Source organism: Panthera onca, chromosome F1 (assembly GCF_046562875.1).
Source record: "Panthera onca isolate mPanOnc1 chromosome F1, mPanOnc1 haplotype 2, whole genome shotgun sequence".
In the NCBI taxonomy this organism is placed as follows: Eukaryota; Metazoa; Chordata; class Mammalia; order Carnivora; family Felidae; genus Panthera; species Panthera onca.
Window position 1 is genome coordinate 5,909,682 of NC_138355.1, and position 25,344 is coordinate 5,935,025.

The 25,344-nt window shown below is 39.5% G+C and overlaps 1 protein-coding gene across 16 annotated transcripts in view; it reads right to left on the reverse strand.

The window, feature by feature from the left end:
- Positions 1 to 25,344, reverse strand: part of CDC42BPA (CDC42 binding protein kinase alpha) — a 322,044-nt gene that overhangs the window by 89,566 nt on the left and 207,134 nt on the right. For all 16 annotated transcript variants that reach the window (XM_078441190.2, XM_078441187.2, XM_081791830.1 and 13 more), the window contains 2 exons: positions 12,599 to 12,846; positions 4,259 to 4,364 (listed from right to left, as the gene is read on the reverse strand). In XM_078441190.2, the coding sequence (XP_078297316.1) occupies positions 4,259 to 4,364; positions 12,599 to 12,846 (354 nt within the window). The remainder of the gene's footprint in view (positions 1 to 4,258; positions 4,365 to 12,598; positions 12,847 to 25,344) is intronic.

The following is a 25,344-nucleotide window of genomic DNA, read 5'->3' on the forward strand; positions in this document are numbered from 1 at the left end:
CTGTTTTCTGCTTCTCTGGTTTTGCTTTTCTTAGCAATTTAATACCTCATCATATTATTGAGGTTCAACCACAGTGTTGCACATATCAGAAATCCATTCCTTTCTACAGCTGAGTAGTAGACTATCATATGGATAATAGGAAACCTTATTTGCCTGTTCATTAGTTGGTGGGCATGTGTATTGTTCCCAGTGGTTTGCTTTTGGGAAGAATGGTGCTATGCACATTCACATACAAGTCTTGAAAAGGGCTCTGTTTTTAATTCTCTTAAATAAGTAAGTAGGAAAATTTCTGGGTCACGTGGTAAGTGTAAGCTTAACTTTCTGAGAACTTTTGAAACTGTTTCTAAAGTGGCTCTCCCACCTTCCACGCCTGCAAGCAGCGTGGGATTTTCAGTTCCCCCACGTCCTTGCCAACAGCGGGTATGGTCATTCTTATGGATTCTGTCCATTCTTGAGGGAGTACAGCTGCACGTGACCGTGGTTTTAACTGGCATTTTCCTGACCACAATGAACATCTTTGCACGAGCTGATCTGCCATTCATAGGTCTTTCATGAAATGTCTGTTCAAAAACTTTCCCCATTTTTTTCAATGGGTTGTTTGTATTTATTTCTTATTAATGAGTGTTAAGAGTTCCTTCTCCATTTCAAGTATGTTTCTTCTGCAGATGTGTCTTTCGCCCATTAACGGGGGTCCATCTCTCCGCTTGTTCAGACATTCCTTCACTTATCTCAGCAATGTTTCAGAGTGGTCTTCCTCCCCTTACTTCCCAGAGCTCCGAAATCACTGTTTTTGACAATCGTGTCCACCTTGAAATGTTTCTTTTCTTGAGAGGATTCATCAATCTCTTCATGTTAGCCTAGCCAGAAGTCTACCAGCTGTTTCTGAAGTTTCTTCTGGCAGATGCAACGTCTTCGCTAATTCATTCCTACAACACACCTTTTTTGACAGCCCTTCCAACTAATTTGTGAGTGACGTCAACTAAATGTTTGCAGGAAGGAGAGGAAATGCAGATTTTGCACGGCTATGTTACGACACCTACAAGTGGTTTTAAGTAGATTTGTTTAGTATTACTCAGAGAAATGCTAATATTTTCATTACTACTGAATAAAAGCATGGACTCTGGAGCCAGACTGCCTGTGTCCAAATTCCGTTTGGCCACTTCCTGGTTCTCTGATTAGGAAAGGAGCTTCATTCCTTCTGCCTCAGTTTCCTCATCTATAAAATGGCAAGAATAATTGGGTACACCTCACAGAGCTTTTGTGAGGATAAAATGATTTATATAAAGTAACTCAGAAGTAAATTCTGAGTAAATATAAAGTAACTCATTAGTACATTCTACCTAAGGGTTTGTTCATTTTGCTTCTTTGGAAATGAGAAGGTTTTGCTATTTGTACATTGACATATTTGGCTTATGGTAATTATAAGACTACATAAGAATATGGAAACATGCTCAGGACATTTTAAGTGAAAAGGCAGATTAGAAAATGGAATGTATATATGACTGCACTTACGTAATAGTATATATATATATAAACAAAATCTGGAAAGGAACATATAAAATTACCATAGTTGTTTTGTGGTGATGAGATCGTGGGTTAACTTTTATGTTAAATATATGCCACGTTTTTTATAATTCTGATTTTTGTAAAATAGTGTGATTTAAAACCAAGACAAAAATAATATTTTTCCTGACTGGAAAATCATTTACTTTCACTTCCTAACATATATGGCTAATTTTATATGCCATAAATTATCTTTAAAAGAAAATTTTTTTTATGTTTATTTTTTTGGGGGGGAGAGAGAGAGAGAGAGAGAGGTCGAGCAGGGGAGGGGCAGAGAGAGAGGGAGACACAGAATTCAAAGCAGGCTCCAGGCTCTGAGCTGTTGGCACTGAGCCCGATGTGGGGCTCAAACTCATGAACTGAGAGATCATGACCTGAGCCAAAGTCGGAGACTTAACCGACTGAGCCACCAAGGCGCCCCTGTAATAAATTTAGCAGACTTCTGAAAATATCAACACACTTTCTTTTGATTTCCTTTAAAATTTTAATTTTTAGAGTTTAAAACTGTGCATGTGAGAATCTCTTCATGAGATTAATTATATAAGTTTGAAAATTAACCTAACAGTTGCCTTCTGGCTTCTATACCAGAAGTTCTGTTTGAATCCCTTCACTGGGTTCCAGATGGAAGGGCTGGAACAACAATGGCAAAAGTACTCTGGTTACTCCTCCTGGCAAAAATATACAGTTCAAACCAAACCAGAAAATGAACGAATAGAAGAAACAGTGCTCAGGTAGGTGAACCGACAGTTAAGGAGGAAGAAAGCAAAGGCTGAATAAAAACAGCAAAAATTGGGAAGGGGCTTAAATGGTAGCAGAACCCAGGTCTGTCTCTACTGCTCCAGGAATGAATATTTCCTTGTTATCGTTTGTCGTTAAATATTTGCCCTCAGAGTTCTACTCCTATCCTTCATCAGAGCTTTCATGTTAGTAAGAAAAGGTAACATTCTATTTTTACAAGCTTCGGGGACAAGCTTTTATTTTTATCCTTCACATCTCATCAAAATCCAAAGAGTATTGCTTAAAAATGAAATATGTGCTTCTCGTAAACTCAACAGAACTTTATGGTTAGTGATGAAAAAAACCAAGGAGTGAATACAAGATTTGATCTACATTCAATTTGATTGTTTCTCAATATAATTTTTCTTGAACTGTATACATTTTCTACTAGAAACTACATGAAGAGGACTTCTAGAGTTTAATTACATTTCTTACCTCAAGGTAACTCTTAAGAGAATCTTAAATTCTGTCTTATAGACAGAAATAGTGTTTTATTTTACAGTCGCTATTAGTCAACACATGAAAAAAACAATTACGTGACTTAAATTTTATGGGGATAAAATTCAAATGTTACTAGTTTTATTTAAACGGAAATAACGAAAAGTCACACGGTAACTTTCACATGCTCTCTGTACTCTGAACAAAACACTCATACTACCTTTGGGCTACTTCCCACAGAGTTTGTGTACATTCTTTCTCAAGTAGTTTTCAACCGAACAAGCAAGGTCATTTTTAAATGTTTAAAAAACCAAACAGTCATGGGGTAAGTAGTGAAAGATACGGAATGCAATGGAAAACAGAACAAAGAGCCTCTCTTTTATGACTATTTAGTCATGGGCTTTCAATTCATGACTCTTTCAGTCATGGTCATTATTAGTTACTGGAATAATTAATAGTTGAACAAAATATTTTTCCGGGAGGAAAATCCTAGAAATCACCATAAAATACAATTACCCAAACGTTCTCATTTAAATGTAAATATGATTACTAAAACATGTGGATAATATCAGGATTTTTACAACTGTTTGTTAGGAACTGACAAAAGAAATGCAAAAGGATGGCAGTTCAAAAAATCTGAGCTACTAAATGGAAAAACATTCCCTTTATGTATTTGAAATTTCGTTCATAAATCTGGCTGAGTCTAAGTTTAATCTATGGTTCTGTTCTTTACTTGAGCTACAGAATTTAGGTGGAGCTTTGCTTCTTTTCTCTTTTCTTTTCTTTCTTTCTTTCAATGTTTATTTACTTATTTGAGAGAGAGAGAGAGAGAGAGAGAGAGATTGAGAGAGTGAGCAGGGGAGGGGCAGAGAGAGAGACAGGGAGACAGAGAATCCCAAGCAGTCTGCACGCTGTCAGCACAGAGCCCGGTGCGGGGCTCAAAACCACAAACTGTGAGATCATGACCTGAGCCGAAGCCAAGAGTCAGATGCTTCACCACCTGAGCCCCCGGGCGCCCACAGGCAGAGTAGGTTTCTCTGGATTCCTACCCACCAAGGATATTATTTCTAGCTACAGGCAATTCTCCACCATGAACATGAAATCATGGTTGTCAAACCTGCCCCAGTTTGGCCTAATTGTTCCTGCTCTTGCCAAGGGCCAGCTTAACTTCGGCAGCCATGACAGAGTTAAGGGACAAATATGAGAGGAAAGAGTAAAAAGAGAACAGATGGAGAGTGAAAGAAAGAAAAGAGGCTCAAAAAATAAGAGGGATGAAGAAGAAGAGGGGATAAGCAAAGCCGTATCCAGAGCCCCCGCACGGACGGGTGGAAGGAAGCCCCGCCTGCACCCCACAAGTAATTCTTGTGTATAAGGAGGGGTACTGAGTCTGAGTTGTGCCGAGTATAAGACTAGGCTACAATTTCTGTCACCGTGCTGGACGTCCAGAACCTGCTCAAGGAGGGGAGATTGTAGCACTCACCTTATCAAGTTCACTTGTCAGTTTCTTATTTTCTTCAGTTAACAACACTTTTTCTCTTTCGTACTGTTGTTTGAACTCGTTTTCAAATTCTTCCCTTTCACTTTGACTAACACAATTCAAAACAGAAGAGGAAAAAAAGGAATTGAGTCAGAGGTGAAACGACTTCCCAGACTGGCTGCTGTTCCACATTTTACTCTGAAAAGTCGCACCCTCTTGAAGGTGCCAAGTCCCAATCCTCCCCCTTAAAATTAAAAGTTACAATCATTTCCTTTTAATTAATAGATCTGTCTGCCCAACATCTACTTTGTTTTTCATTTGAAACTCTGAGGAAGGCATCTGCGATCTGTAGCCTTCATGATTGTGCTCACGTTATGTGGCTGCACACAGACCACAAAGTATGGGCAAAGGTGGAGGTCAGGGAAAGAGGGGGACACGTGGGCACCACATGATTCCTTCTCAGCTCAAGAGTGCTAGCAAACCCTCAGTGACATTTCCAACAGTCCTCTCAATATATTCAGCCCTTCCTCTCAGCCCTTCCTTCCTTCTTCCTTAAGTACGTACCTACCTACATACACACATATGCATGCACACACAAAAAATTTAATATTGTAAAACTTATTTATTTATGTTTATTTATTATTTTTGAGAGAGAGAGAGAGAGAGACAGACAGACAGACAGACAGCGTGGGTGGGGGAGGGGAAGACAGAGAGGGAGACACAGAACCCGAAGCAGGCTCCAGGCTCTGAGCTGTCAGCACAGAGCCCGATGCAGGGCTCGAACTCACGAACTGCGAGATCATGACCTGAGCTGAAGTCAGATGCTTACCCACCCAGGCACTCCTATACAACTTATTTAAAGTGATAGTTCTGAGGGGCACAAGTGATTCACCCTTAGAGGCAAAAAGAGTTCTAACAGACTTTGTACAAACCACCAAAGAGAGAAAGGGGAATCAGTGTTCAAACATGGAGTTGCTATACAGATGAAGATCTATCTATTTATCTATTTTTTGTTGTTGTTTAGAGAGAGCGCAAGCACAAGTGTATGTGAAGGGGAGAGAGCCAGAGGGAGAGACAGAATTTTAAGCAGACTCCACGCTGGGCATGGAGGGCACCCAGGTGCCCCAAAGAGGCTTATTCTAAACAACCAATGGGTCTATGAGTTAATAAAAAAGAAATAAATTCATCAAAAAATACATGGAGACAAAGGACAACGAAAACGCAGTGGTCCAAAATCTTTGGGAGACAGCACAAGCAGTTCTAAGAGGGAGCTATCCAGTAATAAAGGCTAACTGAAGAAACAAGAAGCTCAAGTAAACAATCTAACTTTTTACCTCAATTAGAAAAAAAGACAAATGAAACCCAAAGTGGGTAGAAGGAGGGAAATCAAGAAGACCAGAGGAGAAATAAATGACACAGAGGGGCGCCTGGGGGGCTCAGTTGGTTAAGTGTCCGACTTTGACCCAGGTCATGATCTCACAGCTTGTGGGTTCGAGCCCTGTGTCGGGCTCTGTGCTGACAGCTCGGAGCCCAGAGCCTGCTTCAGATTCTGTGTCTCCCTCTCTCTCTGCCCCTCTCCTGCTTGTGCTCTCTCTCTCTCAAAAATAAATAAACATTAAAAAAATTAATAAAAAAAGAAATAAATGAAATAGAGATTTAAAAAAAAAAAAACAGAAAAAAACAACAATGAAACCAAGAACTGGTTCTTTGAAAAAATAAAATTGATAAACGCTTATCCAGACTCATCAATAAAAAGACCCAAATACATTAAATCAGAAACAAGAGAAAAACTGACACTACAGAAATACAAAGAATCAAGAGAATTCTATGAAAAATTACATGCCAACAAATTGGACAAACTAGCAGAAATGGATTAATTCCTAGAAATACACAATCTTCTAAACTATATCAGGAAGACACAAAAAATCTGAATAGACCAATTACTAGTAACAGTATTGAATCAATAATCAAAACACTACCAAAAAATAAAAATCCAGGACCAGATGGATTAACATGTGAATTCCACCAGACATTTAAAGAAGAGTTAATACCTGTTCTCCTCAAACTATTCCAACAAACAGAAGAGGGCAGAAAACTTTCAAATTCATTCTATGAGGCCAGCATTACCCCATTACCAAAACCAGACAAAGACACCACCAAAAAGAAAAGGAAAAGGAAAAGGAAAAGGAAAAGGAAAAGGAAAAGGAAAAGGAAAAGGAAGAAAGGAAAGGAAAGGAAAGGAAAGGAAAGGAAAGGAAAGGAAAAGAAAAGAAAAGAAAAGAAAAGAAAAGAAAAGAAAAAGAAAGGAAGAAAGAAAGAAGAAAACCACAGGCCAATATCCCTGATAAACATAGATGCAAAAATGTTCAACAAAATATCAGCAAACTGCAGTCAACAATACATTAAAAGGATCATTCACCATGATCAAGTGGGACTTATTCTGGAATATAAGGGTGGTTCCATATTCACAAATCAGTCAACATTATATACCACATCAACAAAATGAAGGATAAAAATTATATGATTATCTTAAAGGACGCAGAAAAGGCATTTGAAAAAATTCAACTACCCATTCATGCTAAAAACTTTCAGCAAAGCAGGTTTAGAGGGAATATATCTCAACATAATAAATGCCATATATGAAAAACCCACAAATAACATCAAATGCAATGGTGAAAAATTGAGAGCTTTTCCCCTAATGTCAGGAACAAGACAAGGATGTTCATTCTCACTATTTTGATTCAGCATAAATAATACTGGAAGTCCTAGCCACAGGAATCCGACACACACACACACACACACACACACACACACACACCCACCCACCCACCATGGAAAAGAAAAAAGAAAAGAAGAGAAGAGAAGAGAAGAGAAGAGAAAAGATGTAAGAGGCACCCATACTGGCGAGGAAGAAGTTAAACTGTCACTGTTTGCAGATGACATGATACAATACATAGAAAACCCTAAAGACTTCACTAAAAAAAAACCTACTAGTAGTAACAAATAAATTCAGCAAGGTTGCAGGATACAAAATTAAAACCCAGAAGCCGGTAGTATTTCACTGACACACTAATAACAAAGTAGGAGAAACAGAAATTAAGAAAACAACTGCTTTTACAATTATACCAACAAGATAAATAAATACCTGGGAATAAACTTAACCAAGATGGTGAAAGACCATTTTGTACAAATGCTAATTTGTACTCTGAAAACTAGGACGGATGCTGAAGATGACACAAATGGAAAGATATTCCATGTTCATGGATTGGAAGAATTAATATTGCTAAAATGTTCCTACTAGCCAAAACAATCTATAGTTCAGGGCAATCCCTATGAAAATGGCAACAGCATTTTTCACAAAACTTGAACAAATACTACTAAAATTTGTACGGAACCACAAAAGACCCCAAGTAGCCAACGCAACCTTGAGGAAGAAGAACAAAGCTGGGGGTGTACTACAAGATTTCAAGCTGTGCTACAAAGCTGTAGTGATTACAACAGTTTGCTACTGGCACAAAAACAGACACCTAAATCAATGGAACAGAGATCCCAGAAATAAACCCAAGCTTACATGCTCAATTAATCTATGACAAAGGAGGCAAGAATATACAATGGGGAAAAGACGGTCTCTTCAATAAATGGTGCTGGGAAGACTGGACAGCTGCATGCAAAAGAATGAAACTGGGCCACTTTCTCACACCCTACACACAAAAAAACCATCAAGGTGAGACCTGGCAAAAATACTAACAGAGAGCACAGGCAGTACTTTCTCTGACACTGACTGGCCATTGCAACATTTTTCTAGACATGTCTCCTAAGAAAGGGAAATGAAAGCAAAAATAAACTGTTGGGGCTACATCAAAATAAAAAAAAAAAAAACAACTTTTGCACAGTGAAGGAAACCATCATCAACATGAAAAGGCAACCTACTAAATGGGAGAAGATATTTCCAAATGACGTGTCTGATATGGGGTTAATATCCAAAACATATAAAGAACTTACATAATTCAACAACAAAAAACAAAGGAGAAGAGGACCTGAATAGACATTTTTCCAAAGAAGACATCCAGATGGTCAACAGACACGTGAGAAGATGCTCAACATCATTCACCATCAGGGAAGTGCAAATCGAAACCCCAATGAGCTATCACCTTGCACCTGTCAGAATGGCTAAAATCAGAGAGACGAGAAGTAAGTGTTGGCAAGGATGTGTAAAAAAGGGAATCCTTGGGCACTGTTGGTGGGAATGCAACTGGTGCAGCCACTGTGGAAAACAGTGTGGAGGTCCCTCAAAAAAATTAAAAATAGATACACCGTGTGATCCAGGAATTCCACTGCTGGCTATTTACCTACAGAAAACGAAAACACTAATTTGAAAAGATATATGCACCCTTATGTTTACTGCAGCATCATTTACAAAGCCAAGATATGGAAGCAAGTTCAGTGTGCGTCAATGGACAAATGGATAAAGAAGATGTGGTGTATACACACAGGATGGAATATTACACAGCCGTAAAAAGGGACGAGGTCTTGCCATTTGTGGTAACACGGGTGGACCTAGAGGGAATCACGTCAAGTGAGAGAAGCCAAACTGAGAAAGACAAATACCGTATGATTTCACTCATATGTACCATCTAAAAAACAAAATGAATAAACAAACAAACGAAAAGCAGAATGAGACCTAAAAAACAGAGAACAAACATGGCTTCCAGAGGGGAGCGGGTGAGGGAAGCAGGGTGGGGGGTACAGGCTTCCACTTATGGAATGAATAAGATAAAGAAATAAAGGGCACAGCACAGGGAATACAGTGATACTGGAACGCTGCTGTGAGGTGACAGATGGCAGTTACACTTGTGGGGAACACAGCGTAACCGACAGAGAAGTTGAATCGCTGTGCCGTACGCCTGAAAGAAATGTAACACTTGAGTATAAGTGTCAACTTATACTTAATAAAAAAATTTGTAAGGAACGCTTTATATCTTAGCAGTAAATGAAAGTCAATATGGATCTGTTCTGGGTAATTTCCTATGACTGATCCCGAGTCAACCGAGAACCTACGTACCGGCTGATTTTAAAAATGTGATGTTAAAAATCCCTTCCATTACTACATTAGTGAGTGTAAATGAACTTGTAATTTAAATGCTAACTTCCGGGAAAAGAAACCATTTTTGCTTGTGTGCAAGCAAATATGCCATGTTAAAAAATTATCTATAGTCAAAATATGAAATTCAGTCACGTTTAAGGATGTTTCTTGATTCAGAAGTAACTCCAAGCAACAAACAATGACAAAAACATGACAAAATACAAAGAGGCCTTTCAGAAAAAATGGGTACACAAATAAACGGAGTAAAATTTCTGTGAAATTATTCTTGCTTTTTCCCACCAGCACGAAACAGAGCAGAAGTCTCTTCCATAAGAGAACAGAATGAACAGTCTCCCCTAAGCCCTAGATCACATTTCATTTTCCAATTCTCCGCCTTCTCGCTCATGGGTGCCGCCCGGAATCCCTGAGTCTGCTGTATCCCTTCCTCATCGCCTAGCTGCTTCTCACCACACAGAATCTGGCATCTGCCGCGCCACCGCCTCAAAACCCTGTTGTCCCACATTTCTGGTTCCAATCGCTCTCCTCCTAGTCTTGGTTCCCACTGTGGGGTTTTTGCCCCTCCTGTTCCACGGAAATTGTTCTTATCAGAGTTACCAACGAGCTTCCTAATGTTAAATTCAATGATCATTGTTTGGGCCTCATCTTACTTAATTCATACCTCATCTTGTTTAACGTATAGACAGACTTGATATGCTTTCATCACATGGTCTCCAGGACACCAAATTTGTTGGGTCTTCTTCCCATCGTCCTTGCTGGCCACTTTGCTGTTTCTTCCTCATTAACCAACTTCCAAAGATCAGAGCACGCCAGGGCTCAGTGCTGGACCTTTGTGCCATTCTATACCAACTGCTAAGGGATCTCAAGTAGTCTCACTGCTTTAAATACCATGTGAGTGATCTAATACTCCTGGGATTTTATTTCTAGCCTTAAAATCCAGCTGATCTGTCCAACGGCCTGTGTGACATCTCCACGTGGGTGCCTAATACACATCTTAAACGGAACTTGTTTAAAATGAACTCCCGGTAATACTCTCATCCCCAACATGCTTCCCTTGCCCTGTTCCTTTCTAAACGGTAACTACATCCTCCTAATTGCTAAAGCCCCAAACCTCAGCACCATCCTTGAGCCTTCCTCTTCCCTTCTCATCCCACGTCTAAACCATCAACAAAAGCCAGTATCTTTACCGTTCAGGAGCACAAGAATTCCAATGTTTCTTACCACCACTTCTGCCCCCACCCTGGGCCAAGTCACCACCCTCCTTTGCCTGGATTTCTGTGACAGCCTTCTACAGGAGTTCAGGGCTTTTCTCCTCTTATCGAAGTCAGACTTTTTTTTTTTTTTAATGTTTGTTTATTTTTGAGGGAGAGAGAGGAGAGGAGAGGAGAGGAGAGGAGAGGAGAGGAGAGGAGAGGAGAGGAGAGGAGAGGAGAAGGGCAGAAATAGGAGGAGACAGAGGATCTGAAGCAGGCTCTGTGCTGACAGCTCAGAGCCTGACATGAGGCTTGAACTCACGAGCCATGAGATCATGACCTGAGCTGATGTCGGATGTCTAACCGACTGAGCCACCTGGGCACCCCTGAGTCAGACTATTCTTAACCAGGTAGTCAGAGTAACCCTTTTAAAACACAACCCAATATCTTAATTTTCCACTCAAAATCCTGCGGTACTCCCCGCATCAGTTTTCCTCAGAGTAAATAACCAGAAGTGACCTGCTATAAAGCCTTACATGATCTGGCCCTGTTCCCCCTCATACTCCTCTCCTATGATTCTTTCCCCTTAAGTCTACTTCGGCCACACTGGCCTCCTTAAACTATTTTTCTTAATAGCCTTTATTTTTTAGAAAAGTTTTAGGTCCATAGCAGAGATTTCCCACCTACTCCCTGCCCCCAAACACGGTACAGCCCCCACAACATCATCCCCCACCAGAGTGGAACATTTGTTACAGTTAGTGAACTTACATCTGGCAGGTCGTTATCACTCCAACTCCACAGCTCACGTTAGGGTTTGGACACGTGTGTAATGGCATGTACCCATCACTGTAGCATCACACCAAGAGACTGCCCTGGGCATCCTGCCCTGGCGTCCTCCTGGACATCACATCCGCCCCCCTCCCCCAATCCCTGGCACCCACTCCTCTTTTTACTGTCTCCACAGTATTGCCTTCTCATTATTTTTTTTAACAGGCTGTTCTCCACATAGAACGTTCTTCTACATCTGCAGAGATGCCCCCACTTTCTTCAGTCCTTCTCATCGCAATTTTTCCAGACCAGCCTATATACACAATTTAATTGCCCCCTTAATGCCTCATGGCCCCATCCTGTGCCTTACGTTCTGTTCCTGGCATTTATCATTACCTAACATATTCTATATTTTACTTATTTTGTTTACAGCCCTTCACCTGGCTAAAGGAAAGCTCCATACGGACAGAGATTTGTCTGTCTGTCCACTGCCACGTTCCCAGTGCCTGCAACACTGCTTTACCCACAGGAGGTTCTAAAAAAGTCTGGCTGAGCGAATGTACCAAACTAAATAAACTTTGGCTTCCAACAGAAGTTGAGAATGACAATAGCACACATCGGCTGCCTAAAATCCTGGCACTTTCTCACACCTGGCCATTATGGCCCCAGGTTCTGGCTCTCTGGGACCTTCTGAGCCCACACGCTTCCCCCCACCTGCCCGGTCAGCACCTGCGGTCCTGCTCCTCTCTCGCTGCCAGGTTCCTCCTTGCCATCTGCTCCCGCCTGTCCCACTCCACACGGGACCACGAGTACCGCCCTGTCACCTGCCTTCAATGGCCTCGGCACGAAGTCCAAATTCCTTCCTCCTTCGTGACCTTGCCTCCACTTCCCTCTCCGGCCCCGCTTCTCACCCTCTCATCTGTGGCTCCACCGTAGGGAACAGCCTTCATCTTCGGAACGTGCCTTGTTCCCCTTTCCCTCTCCATCTTGGCACTTAATGGACTCCCTTCCGCAGTTAGACATTTTCTATTTCTTTGGTCTTGGCTAGAATTTAGTCCAAAAAACCTAGACATACCAAGGTTACCTCCCGTGCCTCTGCGAGGGCTGCACCTGCCCTTCCAGTCACACTTACACCATCCCGCTGGTTTCCCGACCCACTGGCATCGTCGGGTGACTGATCTGGACTTTGGGATACGTGTACTGCCTGCGTATCTCCGGTCCCTGGCACACCGCAGGCATTCACCAAATACTGACGGGAGGGGTAGATAACTCGATGCTTACCTCTCTCTCCTGTTTTTTTCCAATTTGTCTTTCAAAATCAAAATTTCCTTGTTGAGAGCAAGTTGCTGGCCTTCTGAATCATGAAGTTCTTTCTTCAGGTTTTTAATTTCATTGGCGTGTATTCCTTCTCTTTTAGACAATTCTTCTTCATAAAAGATACTTTTCTTTTCTAAATCAGTCTTTAGTTTGGTGATCTCTTGCTGATGTTCTATGCTGCACAGTCCTGGTGAGTAACTAATTTGTTTTTGCTATAGAAGTAATAACAAAAAATTGGTTCATCTATATGAATAACAAAATGCCAATTATAATGTCTTTCTGTAATGCAAAGAACTGTTCATATAACTGAATGTTACTTTTGTACATCATCACATAAAACAACTTTCTTTATTAAGGCTATTAACCTTTTGCCAGCCTTATGTTGCAAATATTGTTCTCCGTATATATATTCCCTTATTGTTGTTGTATTTTACAGCCTTCTTCCTACCAAGATTATATATTTATATATAACTTCCGTTGGCACTTATATAGTTATTTGCTGATATTTAAATTTCTAATTTATACACAATTATTGCTGGTGTATGGAGTGAGGGAAAAATCTAACCACGGCTTATTTCTGATGTGGAACCAATAAAGGATTATGAATATGCAAATGTCTTTAGAAGATACAAATCTGGGGAACGGAATGACAAAGCTAGAATGTACAAAAAGGAGAGGGGCTTCTCCAATGGTCCAGGGAGAAGGACAAAGGTCTAATCAAACATCTTCACAACCACTGGAAAAAATGACAGTCTCTTGGCATTTAGGTAGGGCATTAGGGATGAGAAATTTAGCCAAAAGCCACCCTTTTAGAAATTAGGATGAAACATCTTCTCAGTAATAAGGTGAAAGGAAAATGCAAAGTCCAAAGCTTCTTCCGGACGGTGGCTAAAGGTAAAGAGAACAGAGATGATGACCGTTTAAGACCTCCTGAGCTTTGTAACTTTTCTATGACTTGGTTATAAGCTATCTATTCTCCCAGGTGTTCAACAATAAACCTTTTAAAACCCAAAGGACCTACGGGTGTACGTTTAGAGACAGCAGGGAATCATGCCCTAGAGGACAGTGTCTCTTGTTTTTGAAAACAGTATTAAGGGCAGAAAAACTGTGAACAGTAGTTGATTTAAAGTTGAAAGAAAACTATCCTAACATCTTCACATTTGAGATACCTACCTTTTTTTCAAAAACAAAAACAAAAACACAAAACCAAAGACATCCACTGGGTGGGAGAAAGGTTTCCGGGGTATCCACTGGAATATTTAACCGTTTACTACAAAACTACTCACGCCGTGCCTCCCACAGGCAAGACCCAGATTCCAGCAGTTTCTGGGGGCAGCCTGGCGCACACCGCACTGGGGAAACCGGGAAGAGCCACAGCAAGTCAGATTCTGGCGCGTACCCATCTCTGCAAAAACGATGCTGAGACTGACATCTGCGGCACTGACCGCTTACCTCTTCATTTTCAGAGTCCCCTCAAGAACATCTCGGTCTGCTGCTCTGTTTCGTACGGTTTGCTGTTGGCAGAGCAGCAGCACGCACTGAAGTTTCGAGCAAAAACTACCCTGACGTCAAAACCTACCAAAGATGCCACCAAAGAAAGTCATGGGCTCAAGTCACTTGTTGATAAGGATGTCAGAAAAAAAAAAAAAAAATCAAATCAAATGCCAATGAAGTAGGGGTGCCTGGGTGGCTCAGTTGGTTGGTCGAGAGTCCGAACTCCGGCTCAGGTCATGATCTCACGGTCTGTGAGTTTGAGCCCGGGTCGGGCTCTGTGCTGACAGCTCAGAGCCTGGAGCCTGCTTCGGATTCTGTCTCTCTCTCTGCCTCTCCCACGCTCATGTTCTCTCTCTTTCTCTCTCTCCCCAAAATATATAAATATTACAAAAAAAATTTTTTAATGCTGATGAAATGAAACCGTATATAAAAAAGACACAATCTACCACAAAAGAACACGTCTTCTTGCAGGTATTGAAGGTAATTTAATATTAGTAAATTTATTAGTAAGTGCAAAAAAATTGCATTACTTTAATGGATTCCATTAAAATAAACCCATGTGATAATCTCAGTAGGTACCCACGCCCAAATGTATTTGATAAAATCCAATACCAATTGCAAATACCACCCCAAGTCCCATAATAAAACAAAAAACAATAAAGTAATTCTCCTACCTTAAAAAGTGCCCCCTTTTCAGCTATCAGACAAAGTAATACCTACTGGTGAAGCACCAGAAATACAAAGATTTAGAAATAATAGTAACGGAAAGGGTGCCTTCCATGATCTCTTATGTAGTAGTTTTTAAATACTCTGTTTGACCAAGGAACGTGTGCAACAGTCACAAGAAATTATTAGAAAGGAAAGTGATAAAACCACTATAATTTCCATATAATCGTTCGCCCAGAAAATGTAAATAAATCCATTAAAAAGTGGCAGAACTGCTAAAGCTGAGTAAAGCAACTGCATGTAAGATAAACACAAATCAGCAGTACTTCTGGAGAGTGGAATGAGCAAGAATAAAACAAAGCAAAAAATTTCACTGTTTTAAAAACAATCAAACAAAAATGATCAGAAACGAATACACACACGTGAGGAATAACAATAGTGAGTAATTTATCTGAATATTACATGAAGAAAGGACAAGTCTTTATAACAGACCTTAAAGAAGACTTGAAACAATATAGAAAAATACCAACGACATGAAAGAAAAGATTAAATGCATATGTACTTAATATTTATCATATTATATTCCTTGTAAATATAATTAAAAAATTAAATACAGGAAATGACGCAGGGGTGGCAGGTGGAGACAAAAGTTCCCAGTACATAGGAAAAATACACTTGGAAAAATGCCAAAGAAAATCCTGGAGGAAAAAAGGAGTAAAGAGGGAGAGAGAAGAATGTTCTTTTCAGATATTAAAACATACTATATAAATCTTATTTTTAAAAGTTTTATTTATTTTTGAGAGAGACAGACAGAACATGAGCAGGGGAGGGGCAGAGAGAGAGAGGGAGACACAGAATCTGAAGCAGGCTCCAGGCTCTAAGCTGTCAGTGCAGAGCCCAATACGGGGCTCAAACTCACGAACCATGAGATCATGACCTGAGCCGAAGTCGGACGCTTAATCGACTGAGCCACCCAGGCGCCGAGTTAAATATTTTTAGACCCAATAGAAACGTGCAGGAAAAGGCAGAATTACATGCTTAACAAACTGTGAACAAAGGATAAGCCAAGCTTTGAAGCAATAAAAGAAACATTGAGGAAAATGAGAACAAATCTCCCGTAATTTGAAAAGGAAACAAGACCAAAATTAAAGGGCAAATGATAAATTAATAAATAGTTGTGGAAAAACTAAGAAATATGCTTTCTTGCTATGCATAGGGTTTATATGAATTGAAAGAGAAAAATTCAGACTATAAAATTAAAAAGGCAAATGACTTAAAGCAATAATTCACAAAGAAAAAGTGATTAATAAACAATCTACTAATAAAGCAAGAAATGCCTCTTATACTTGCAACAATTTGTGGCCCGTATCAAGTGCCTCGAAGTGATTTGACAATTTCATTTCTAGGTATCCGTTCTAAGATATAATATTTTAAAAAGCAGGGCACAAAAGCGTTCATGGTAATACTGCAATAGTGAAAGATAAATATTTAATAGCAGAGGATTGAATGACTGGATATTTTTCCATAATCATGAAGATTGTTTGTGATAGTGACGTAACGAGTGTAAAGGCTTGTGTTGTACTTTCAAGTGAAAAATCCATGTGTTAAAGGTTGAATTGTGTCCTTCCAAAATTCATGTTAAGGCACTAACCACCACTAGTATCTCAGAATATGATCATATTTTAAAATATGGTCTCAAATACCGTCTGATCTGACCTATGTGCAATCTAATGGTGGTTGTCCATGGCTGGGACAGTGAGGGAATGGGGAAATGTGGGTCAAAGGGTACAGAAATTTCACACATGTAGGATGAATAAGTTCTGGAGATCTGACGTGAAGCAGGGTGAACACAGTTAACAATACTGTATCGTATACTGGAAATTTCTAAGAGGATGGATCTTAACTGTTCTCAGACTAAAAAAAAAAAAAAAAAAGATAAGTGAGGCTATGTTAATCAGCTCGTTGTGGTACATATTTCACAATATATACGTATACCTAAATATCACATTTTGTACCTTAAGTATACACAATTTGTATTCGTCAATCGTATCTCAATAATGTTGGGAAAAAAATAAAAGTAGGGTCTTTACAGAGGTAACTGACTTAAAATGAGGTCATTAGGATGGGCCCTATTCCAATATAACTGTGTCCTTATAAAAAGAAATCTGGACTCACAATCTTGTACACAGAAAGAAGGCAGAGATCCAGGTGATACGTAAACCAAGGAACGCAAACTATCACCACCCCACCAGCACTGCTTTCGGGCATCTAGTTGCGATAATTGGGACAATAAGTTCCGGTTTTTGAGGCCACCCAGTTTGTGGTGATCTGTGGCAGCCCCAGCAAACTAACACAACAGGGTGAAAAGCTCTTGTAGCATATGGTCACAACAACTGAAAAGTATTTTTTTTTAACAGCCTGATTGAGCTACTATTCACATACCATACCATTTAAAGTGTACAATTCAATGGCTTATGGATATTGCGTTAGCGGTGAAACACACAGCCCATAAAGTTCTGCCATTTTAACCATTTTAAGCACAGAGTTCAGGAGGTGTTACATTCAGAATGTTGTGCAACCATGACCACAAACTTTTTCAATATCCCAAAGAGAAATTCTCTACAACCACTAAAACCACTAAAGAATAATTCCCCATTACCCACTCTACCCAGCCCCTGGTAACCTCAATTCTACTTTTTATCTCAATGAATTTGCCTATTCTAGATACTTCACACAAGTAGAGTCATACAGTATTTGTTCTTTTTGGTCTGGCATCTCTCACTTAGCATAATGTGCTCAAGGTTCATCCACGCTGGAGCATATATCAAGAGTCCTCCCTTTTGATGGCTGAATGATATTCCATTGTATATAAATACATTTGCTTCTGTCCATCTGTTGATGGACACTTGACTGTTTCCACCTTTTGGCTACTGTAATAATGTTTCAAAGAACACTGGTGTAAAACTACCTGTCTGAGTCCCTCTTGCAATTCTTTAGGGTACAGTACGTAGGAGGTGAATTGTTGGGTCATATGGCTAACTCTATGTTTCCCTTTCTGAGGAACCACCAAACTTTTAACATGCTTGCAAACACCTGTTTTGCTTCTTTTTAACCCCCTATTTTAGCCATCCTAGTAGGTATGGAGTGGTATCTTGAGGTTTTTAACTTCAAGATGTTGAACGTCTTTTCATGGGCTTATGGGCTATTAAAATATCTTCTTTGGAGAAATGTCTATTCAAGTTGTTTGCCCTTTTTTTTAAATGTTTATTTATTTTTGAGAGAGAGAGAGAGAGAGAGAGAGAGAGAGAGAGAGAACGCATGAGCATGGGAGGGGCAGAGAGGAGACACACAGTCAGAAGTAGGCTCCAGGCTCTGAGCTGTCAGCATAGAGCCTGACATGGGGCTCGAACTCACAAACCGTGAGATCATGACCTGAGCCAAAGTCGGATGCTCAACCGACTGAGCCACCCAGATGCCCCTGCCCATGTTTTGACTGAGTAATTTGCTTTTTGTTGTTCAACTGTAGGATTTGTTTATATATTCTGGATATCAAACTCCTACTTAATTTGCAGATGATTTCTTTCATTCCTTTAAAAATGTCCTTTGATGTAATGCATACAAGTTTTTATTTTGATAAAGTCCAATTTATCGATTTTTTTTTTTTTTTTTTTTTGCTTAGGTTTTCAGTGTCATATCTAAGAGTCCATGCCATGGTCATGAACAGTTACCCCAGTGTTTTCCTCAAGAGTTTTATGGCTGTAGCTCTTATATTCAGGTTGATCCATTTTGAATAAATTGTTTTATACAGCAAGAGCTAGGGATCCAAATTTCTTTGCATGCAGAAATACAGTTGTCTTGGCACATAAATTGAATAGATTGAATAGATTTAGTACGATGTCAAAAAGCACATGGCCATAGAGGCAGGAGTTCATTTCTCCACTCTTCATGCTATTCCAGTGGCCTGTGTTTCTATTCTTAGGCCAGTACCACACACTTTTTGTTACTGTAACTTTGTAGTAAGTTCTGAAACTGGGAAGTTTGAGTTCTCCAATTCCATTTTTCTTTCTCATGATTGTTTGGCTACTTGGGGCCACCTGAAATTCTATATGAATTTTAGGATTCTATTTTCCATTTCTGCAGAAAGGGCTATTGGAACTTCACTAGTAACTGTAATGAACCTGTACATCGCTTTGGGTAACAATGACATCTAAACAATATTAAGTGATCCTATCCATAAACGTAGTATGTCTTTCCATTTACTATGTCTCCTTTAATATCTTTCAGCAATGTTTTGTAATTTTCAGTACACAAGTCTTTAACTTTCTTGCTCAAATTTATTCTAAGGAACTTTATTCTTTTAGCTGCTATTATAATTGAAATTGCTTTCACAATTTCCTTTGTGGATTGATTGTTCATTGCTGACTTACAGGCACACAGCTAATTACTGAAGATTGGTTTTGCAACCCTGGGGTCATCTGTTGTCTACTTACTAAGTCTTAAAAGTTTTCTCTATATTTTGCATGACAGTCTTTTGCAGAGCAGAAAATTTTAATTTCTTTTTTTTTTTTATTTAGTTTTTTAAATGTTTATTTGTTTTGGAAAGAGAGAGAGAGACAGAGCCTGATGCAGGGCTCGAACTCATGAGCTGTGAGATCATGACTTGAACCGAGGTCGGATCGGATGTTTACCCGACTGAGCCACCCAGGCACCCCAGAAAATTTTAATTTCAATTAAGTCTAGCGTATCAAGTCTTTATTTCACGGATTGTGTCTTTGGTGCTGTATGTAAGAAGTCACTGTCCTACCAAAGGTCATGTAGGTCTTCTCCTATGTTATCTTCCAGAAGTGTTTTAGTTTTAGGTTTTACATTTAGGTCTGCGATCCATTTCGAGTTGGTTTTTGTAAAGGTTGTAAGTTTCATTCATTCATTCATTCACTATGTGGATGTCTAGTTGTTCAGCACTATCTGTTGAAGAGACAATCTTTACTCCACTGTATTGCCCTTCCTCCTTTGTTAAAAATGACTCCTATGAATATTCATTCAGTGTCTTGATTACTGCATGTTTATAGTAAGTCTTGAAGTCAGGCAGTCAGTCTTCCAACCGTATTCTTTTCCTTCAATACGGTGCTGGCTATTCTAGGTCTTTTGTCTCTAAACAAACCTTAGGTTTAGTTTGATGATATCCACAAAAGGACTAGTTGGGGTTTTGACTGGGAATGCATTAAATCTACAGACCAAGATGGGAAGAACTTACATCTTCATGATACTGAATCTTCTTATCCACAAAATGGAATGTCTCTCCATTTATCTAGTTCTTTTATTTCTTTTATCAGAGTTTTATAGTTTTCCCCATGTAGCTCTAATGCACATTTTATTAAATTTGTACCTAAATATTTCACTTTTGTGGGCATTATTATTAATAGTGTTGAGCTTCAAATTTCAGTTTCCACTTGTTCAAGGCTGTTGTATAGGAAAGCAATTGGCTTTTGTGTATTAATCTTGTATCCTGCAACCTTCCTATGTCTAATTAGTTCCAGTTCTTTCGTCAATGTTTTTCATTCTCTGTATAGACGATCATGTCGCCTCTGAACAGACAGTTTTACATCTTCTTTCACAATCCATATACCTCTTATTTTGCCTTCTTGTCTTACTGCATTAGCTAGGATGTCCAATACAACATTGAGAGGCAGTGGTGAAAGGTACATCTTCACCATGCTCTGGATCTTAGTGAAAAAGTGTCAAGTTTCTCAGCAATAAGTATAATGTTAGCTGGCATAAGGCAGCTGCCTTAATGATTGATCATGGTGTTGAGTTCATCCATGGCCTTACTGACTTTACATCTCCTGGACTTGTTCATTTCTGCAACAGGGGTGTTGAAGTTTCCAAGTAGAATAGTATAGTCATCTGTTTTTCTTTGCAGTGCTAACAGTTTTTGCTTCATGCATTTTGATGCTGCTTTGTTATACGCATACATGTTAAGTCCTGTTATGTCTTCTTGGAGAACTGATTCCTTTATCGTTATCCGATGCCCTTTTTATTCCTAAAAACTTTTGTTACTCTGAACTCCACTTTGAAATTAATATAGCTACTCCCACTTTCTTTTAATTGGTGTTAGCATGGTATATCTTTCTCCATCCATTTACTTTTAATCTATATCTGCTTCTATATTTAAAGTGAGCTTCTTATAGACAATATATAGTTTGATATTTTTATCCTATCTGACACAATCTCTGGGGTTTTTTATTTATTCCAAAAATTTTTTAATGTTTATTTTTGAGAGAGAGAGAGAGAGAGAGAACATGAGTGGGTGAGGGACAGAGAGAGAGGGAGACACAGAATCTGAAGCAGGCTCCAGGCTCTGAGCTGTCAGCACAGAGCCCAACAACAGGGCTCGAACTCATGAGCTGCAAGATCACGACCTGAGCTGAAGTCAGATGCTTAACTGACTGAGCCATCTAGGCACCCCACAATCTCTTTTGTAACTGGTGTACTTAGGCCATTGACATTCTAAGTGATTATTGATATTTTTGGATTAATATCTACTATATTTGCTACTGTTTTTCTATTTATTGTCCGTGTTCTTTATTCCTATTTTTGTCTTCTACTCCTCTTCTGTCTTGGTTTTAATCAAGTGATTTATATGATCCCATTTTCTCTCTGCTCTGGGGATATGTTACACTTCCTTTTTAGTGGTTGTGCTATAGTTTGCAATATCTATTTACAACCAGTTCAAGTCGGTTTTCAAAATATATTCTACCACTTCACGCGTAGTGCAAATACTTTAAAATGAAATAATCCCAATTCCTCCCTCCTATCCTCTAGATCATTGTTTTCATTCATTTCAGTTTTATACAAGCATATAGAAGCATGTGTGTATGCACATAAAATCAAACACATTATTATTTTTAAGTATTAGATTAAGAAAAATAAAATTTTAAATTTATTTTACCTTATTCCTTCTCTGATGCTTTATCTTTAACTTTTTTTAATATTTATTTTTGAGGGGCACCTGGGTGGCTCCGTCAGTTAAGTGTCCAACTTCAGTTCAGGTCATGATCTCACGGTTCGAGCCCTGCGTCGGGCTCTGTGCTGACAGCTCGGAGCCTGGGGGGCTGCTTTGGATTCTGTGTCTCCCTCTCTCTCTGCCCCACCTCCGCTCACACTCTATCTCAAAAATAAATAAACATTAAAAAAATATTTTTGAGAGAGAGGGAGACAGAGAATCCGAAGCAGGCTCGGTGATGTCAACGCAAAGCCTGACACAGGCCTCGAACTCACCAACTGTGAGATCATGAGCTGAGCTGAAGTTGGATGCTTGACCGACAGCCACCCAGGCGCCCCTCTGATGCTTTTCCTTTATGTAAATACAAGTTTCTGACCTATGTAATTTTCCTTCTCTCCAGATAACTCCTTTTAACATTTCTTGCAAGGAGGTTTACTGGCAACAAATTCCTTAAAATTTTGACTAGAAAGTCCTTATTTTTCTTTCACTTTTGAAGGGTAATTTCATAGGGTACAGAATTCTAGGTTTTTTCTCACAACACTTTAAATATTTCACTCCACTCTCATCTTGTTTGCATGGGTTTCTGAGAAGTCAACTCTAATCCTTGTCTTACATCCTCTACAGATAAGGTAGTGTGTTTTTTTGTTTTGTTTTGTTTTGTTTGCTCTGGCTTTTAGGATTTTTCTTTATTTTGACTTTCTGTCCTTTGAAAATGGTATCTCTAGGTGTAGTTCTTTGGGCATTTATCCTGCTTGGTATTCTCTGAGCTTCCTGGATCTGGGGTTTGGTGTCTGATACTAATTTGGGGAAGTTCTCAGTCACTGTTGTTTCAAATATTTCTGCTGTTCCTCTTTCTTCTCATTCTGATAGTCCCATTGGACGTGTCACAACTTTTATAGTTGTTCCACAGCACTTGCATAGTCTCTTCTGGTGGTGTTTTTTTCCACTGTTTTTCTCTCCGCCTTCCAGTTCGGTCAGTTTCTATTTAGATATCCTCACGCTCAGAGTCTTTCCTCAGCTATGCCCATTAAAGATTATTTTTGTTTCTTTTTTTTAATGAATATAATTTATTGTCTAACTGGCTTGTATACAAAACCCAGTGCTCATCCCAACAAGCGCCCTCCTCAATGCCCATCACCCACTTTCCTCTCTCCCCCAACACCCCCATCAACCCTCAGTTTGTTCTCTGTATTTAAGAGTCTCTTATGGTTTGCCTCCCTCCCTCTCTGTAACTATTTTTCCCCCTTCCTTCCCCCATGGTCTTCTGTTCAGTTTCTCAAGATCCACATATGAGTGAAAACATATGGTATCTGTCCTTCTCTGACTGACTTCTGTCACTGAGCATGATACCCTCCAGTTCCATCCATGTTGCTACAAATGGCCAGATTTCATTCTTTCTCAATGCCAAGTAGTATCCTGTTGTTATATATAAACCACATCTTTATCCATTCGTCAGTTGATGGACATTTAGTCTCTTTCCATAATTTGGCTATTGTTGAAGATGCTGCTATAACACTGGGGTACACATGCCCCTGTGCATCAGCACTTCTGTATTCCTTGGGTAAATTCCTAGTAGTGCTATTGCTGGGTCATAGGGTAGCTCTAATTTTAGTTTTTTGAGGAACCTCCACACTGTTTACCAGAGCAGTTGCACCAGTTTGTATTCCCACCAACAATGCAAGAGGGTTCCCCTTTCTCCACATCCTCACCAGCATCTGTAGTTTCCTGAGTTGTTGATTTTAGCCACTCTGACCAGAGTGAGGTGACAGCTCAGTGTGGCTTTGTACTTCCCTGATGATGAGGGACATTGAGCATCTTTTCATGTGTCGGTTGGCCATCTGGATGTCTTCTTTGGAAAAGTGTCTATTCATGTCTTCTGCCCATTTCTTCACTGGATTATTTGTTTTTCAGGTGTTGAGTTTGGTAAGTTCTTTATAGATTTTGGATACTAGCCTTTTATCCGATATGTCATTTACAAATATCTTTTCCCATTCTGTCAGTTGCCTTTTAGTTTTGTTGATTGTTTCCTTTGCAGTGCAGAAGCCTTTTATCTTGATGAGGTCCCAATAGTTCCTTTTTGCTTTTAATTCCCTTGCCTTTGGAGATGTGTTGAGTAAGAAATTGCTGCAGCTGAGGTCAAAGAGGTTGTGGCCTGCTTTCTCCTCTAGGATTTTGAAGATTTCCTGTCTCACATTCAGGTCTTTCATCCATTTTAAGTTTATCTCTGTGTATAAGAAAGTGGTCTAGTTTTATTCTTCTGCATGTTGCCGTCCAGTTCTCCCAGCACCATTTGCTAAAGAGACTGTCTTTTTTCCATTGGATGCTCTTTCATGTTTTGCCAAAGATTAGCTGGCCATACATTTGTGGGTCCAATTCTAGGTTCTCTATTCTATTCCATTGGTCTATGTGTCCGTTTTTGTGCTAATACCATACCATCTTGGTGATTACAGCTTTGTAGTAGAGGCTTTTTTTTTTTAAATTAATTAATTTATTTTTAGTAATCTTTACACCCAGCGTGGGGCTTGTATTCATGACCCCAACATCAAGAGTTTACATGCTCTTCAAACTGAGCCAGCCAGCATCCCAAGACATTGTTAATTTGTTACAGTATTTTTTATGTCTAGCATTTCTTTTTGATTCTTAGAATTTCCATCTCTGTTTTTACCTTGTTCATGTATTCTTCCATGCTCTCTACTTTACCCACTAGAGTCCTCAGCATATCAATCATAGTTTTAAACTCCCAGTCTCCTATTTCAACATCTCTGCCATGTCTGAGTCTGGTTCTGATACTTGCTCTATCTCTTCCAACTGTATTTTCTGCCTTTCAGTATATCTTGTAGTTTTTTGTTGATAGGCACACACGATGTTGTGCATAAAGGAATGCTGTAAACAGGCTTTTAGTAATGTGGTGGTGAGTTGTGGGGCGAGGGGAAGTGTTCTACAGTCCTAGGATTAGATACCAGTCTTTTATTGAGCTGGTGCCTCTGGACCATACACTGTAAAACCCTGTCAGCTTTTATCTCCCCCTTAGTTTGGGCAGGATGACCAGAGCAGGCTGGAATTGGATGTTTTCCTTCTCTCAAGTTCATTAGGCTCTGATAAACTCCAGCAAGTTAAGCTCTGGTTGAAGAGTTTCTCCAGAGAGCAGACCATGTTAAGACGAACAGGATGCTCTGGCATATTTCAAAATGGTTCCCATTACTGTTAGCATAAGGGGACTCTTCTCTGATGTTCACTGTGAGAACCCGGTCAAGGTCCAGGAAGTAAAACTCACAAAAGTGTGGGATCCTGCCAATGACTATGTTCTCTGGAGATTTTATCTCTTAGACTTGTCCACACCGAACCTCCAACGATCTTTCAGTTATAGTACAGGTTTCCATACACTGGCACTGATTCCTACAAAGGTTTCTGTTCTGGTAAATTGTGATTCTCTGTATTTACCTGTCCACATCTCCAAATGTAAGAGCAGCGGCTTATCCTGTGATGTCACCTCTCTTGCAAGTATAAGAAGAGTTGTTGATTTTTTTGATTCATTCAGCTTTTAACT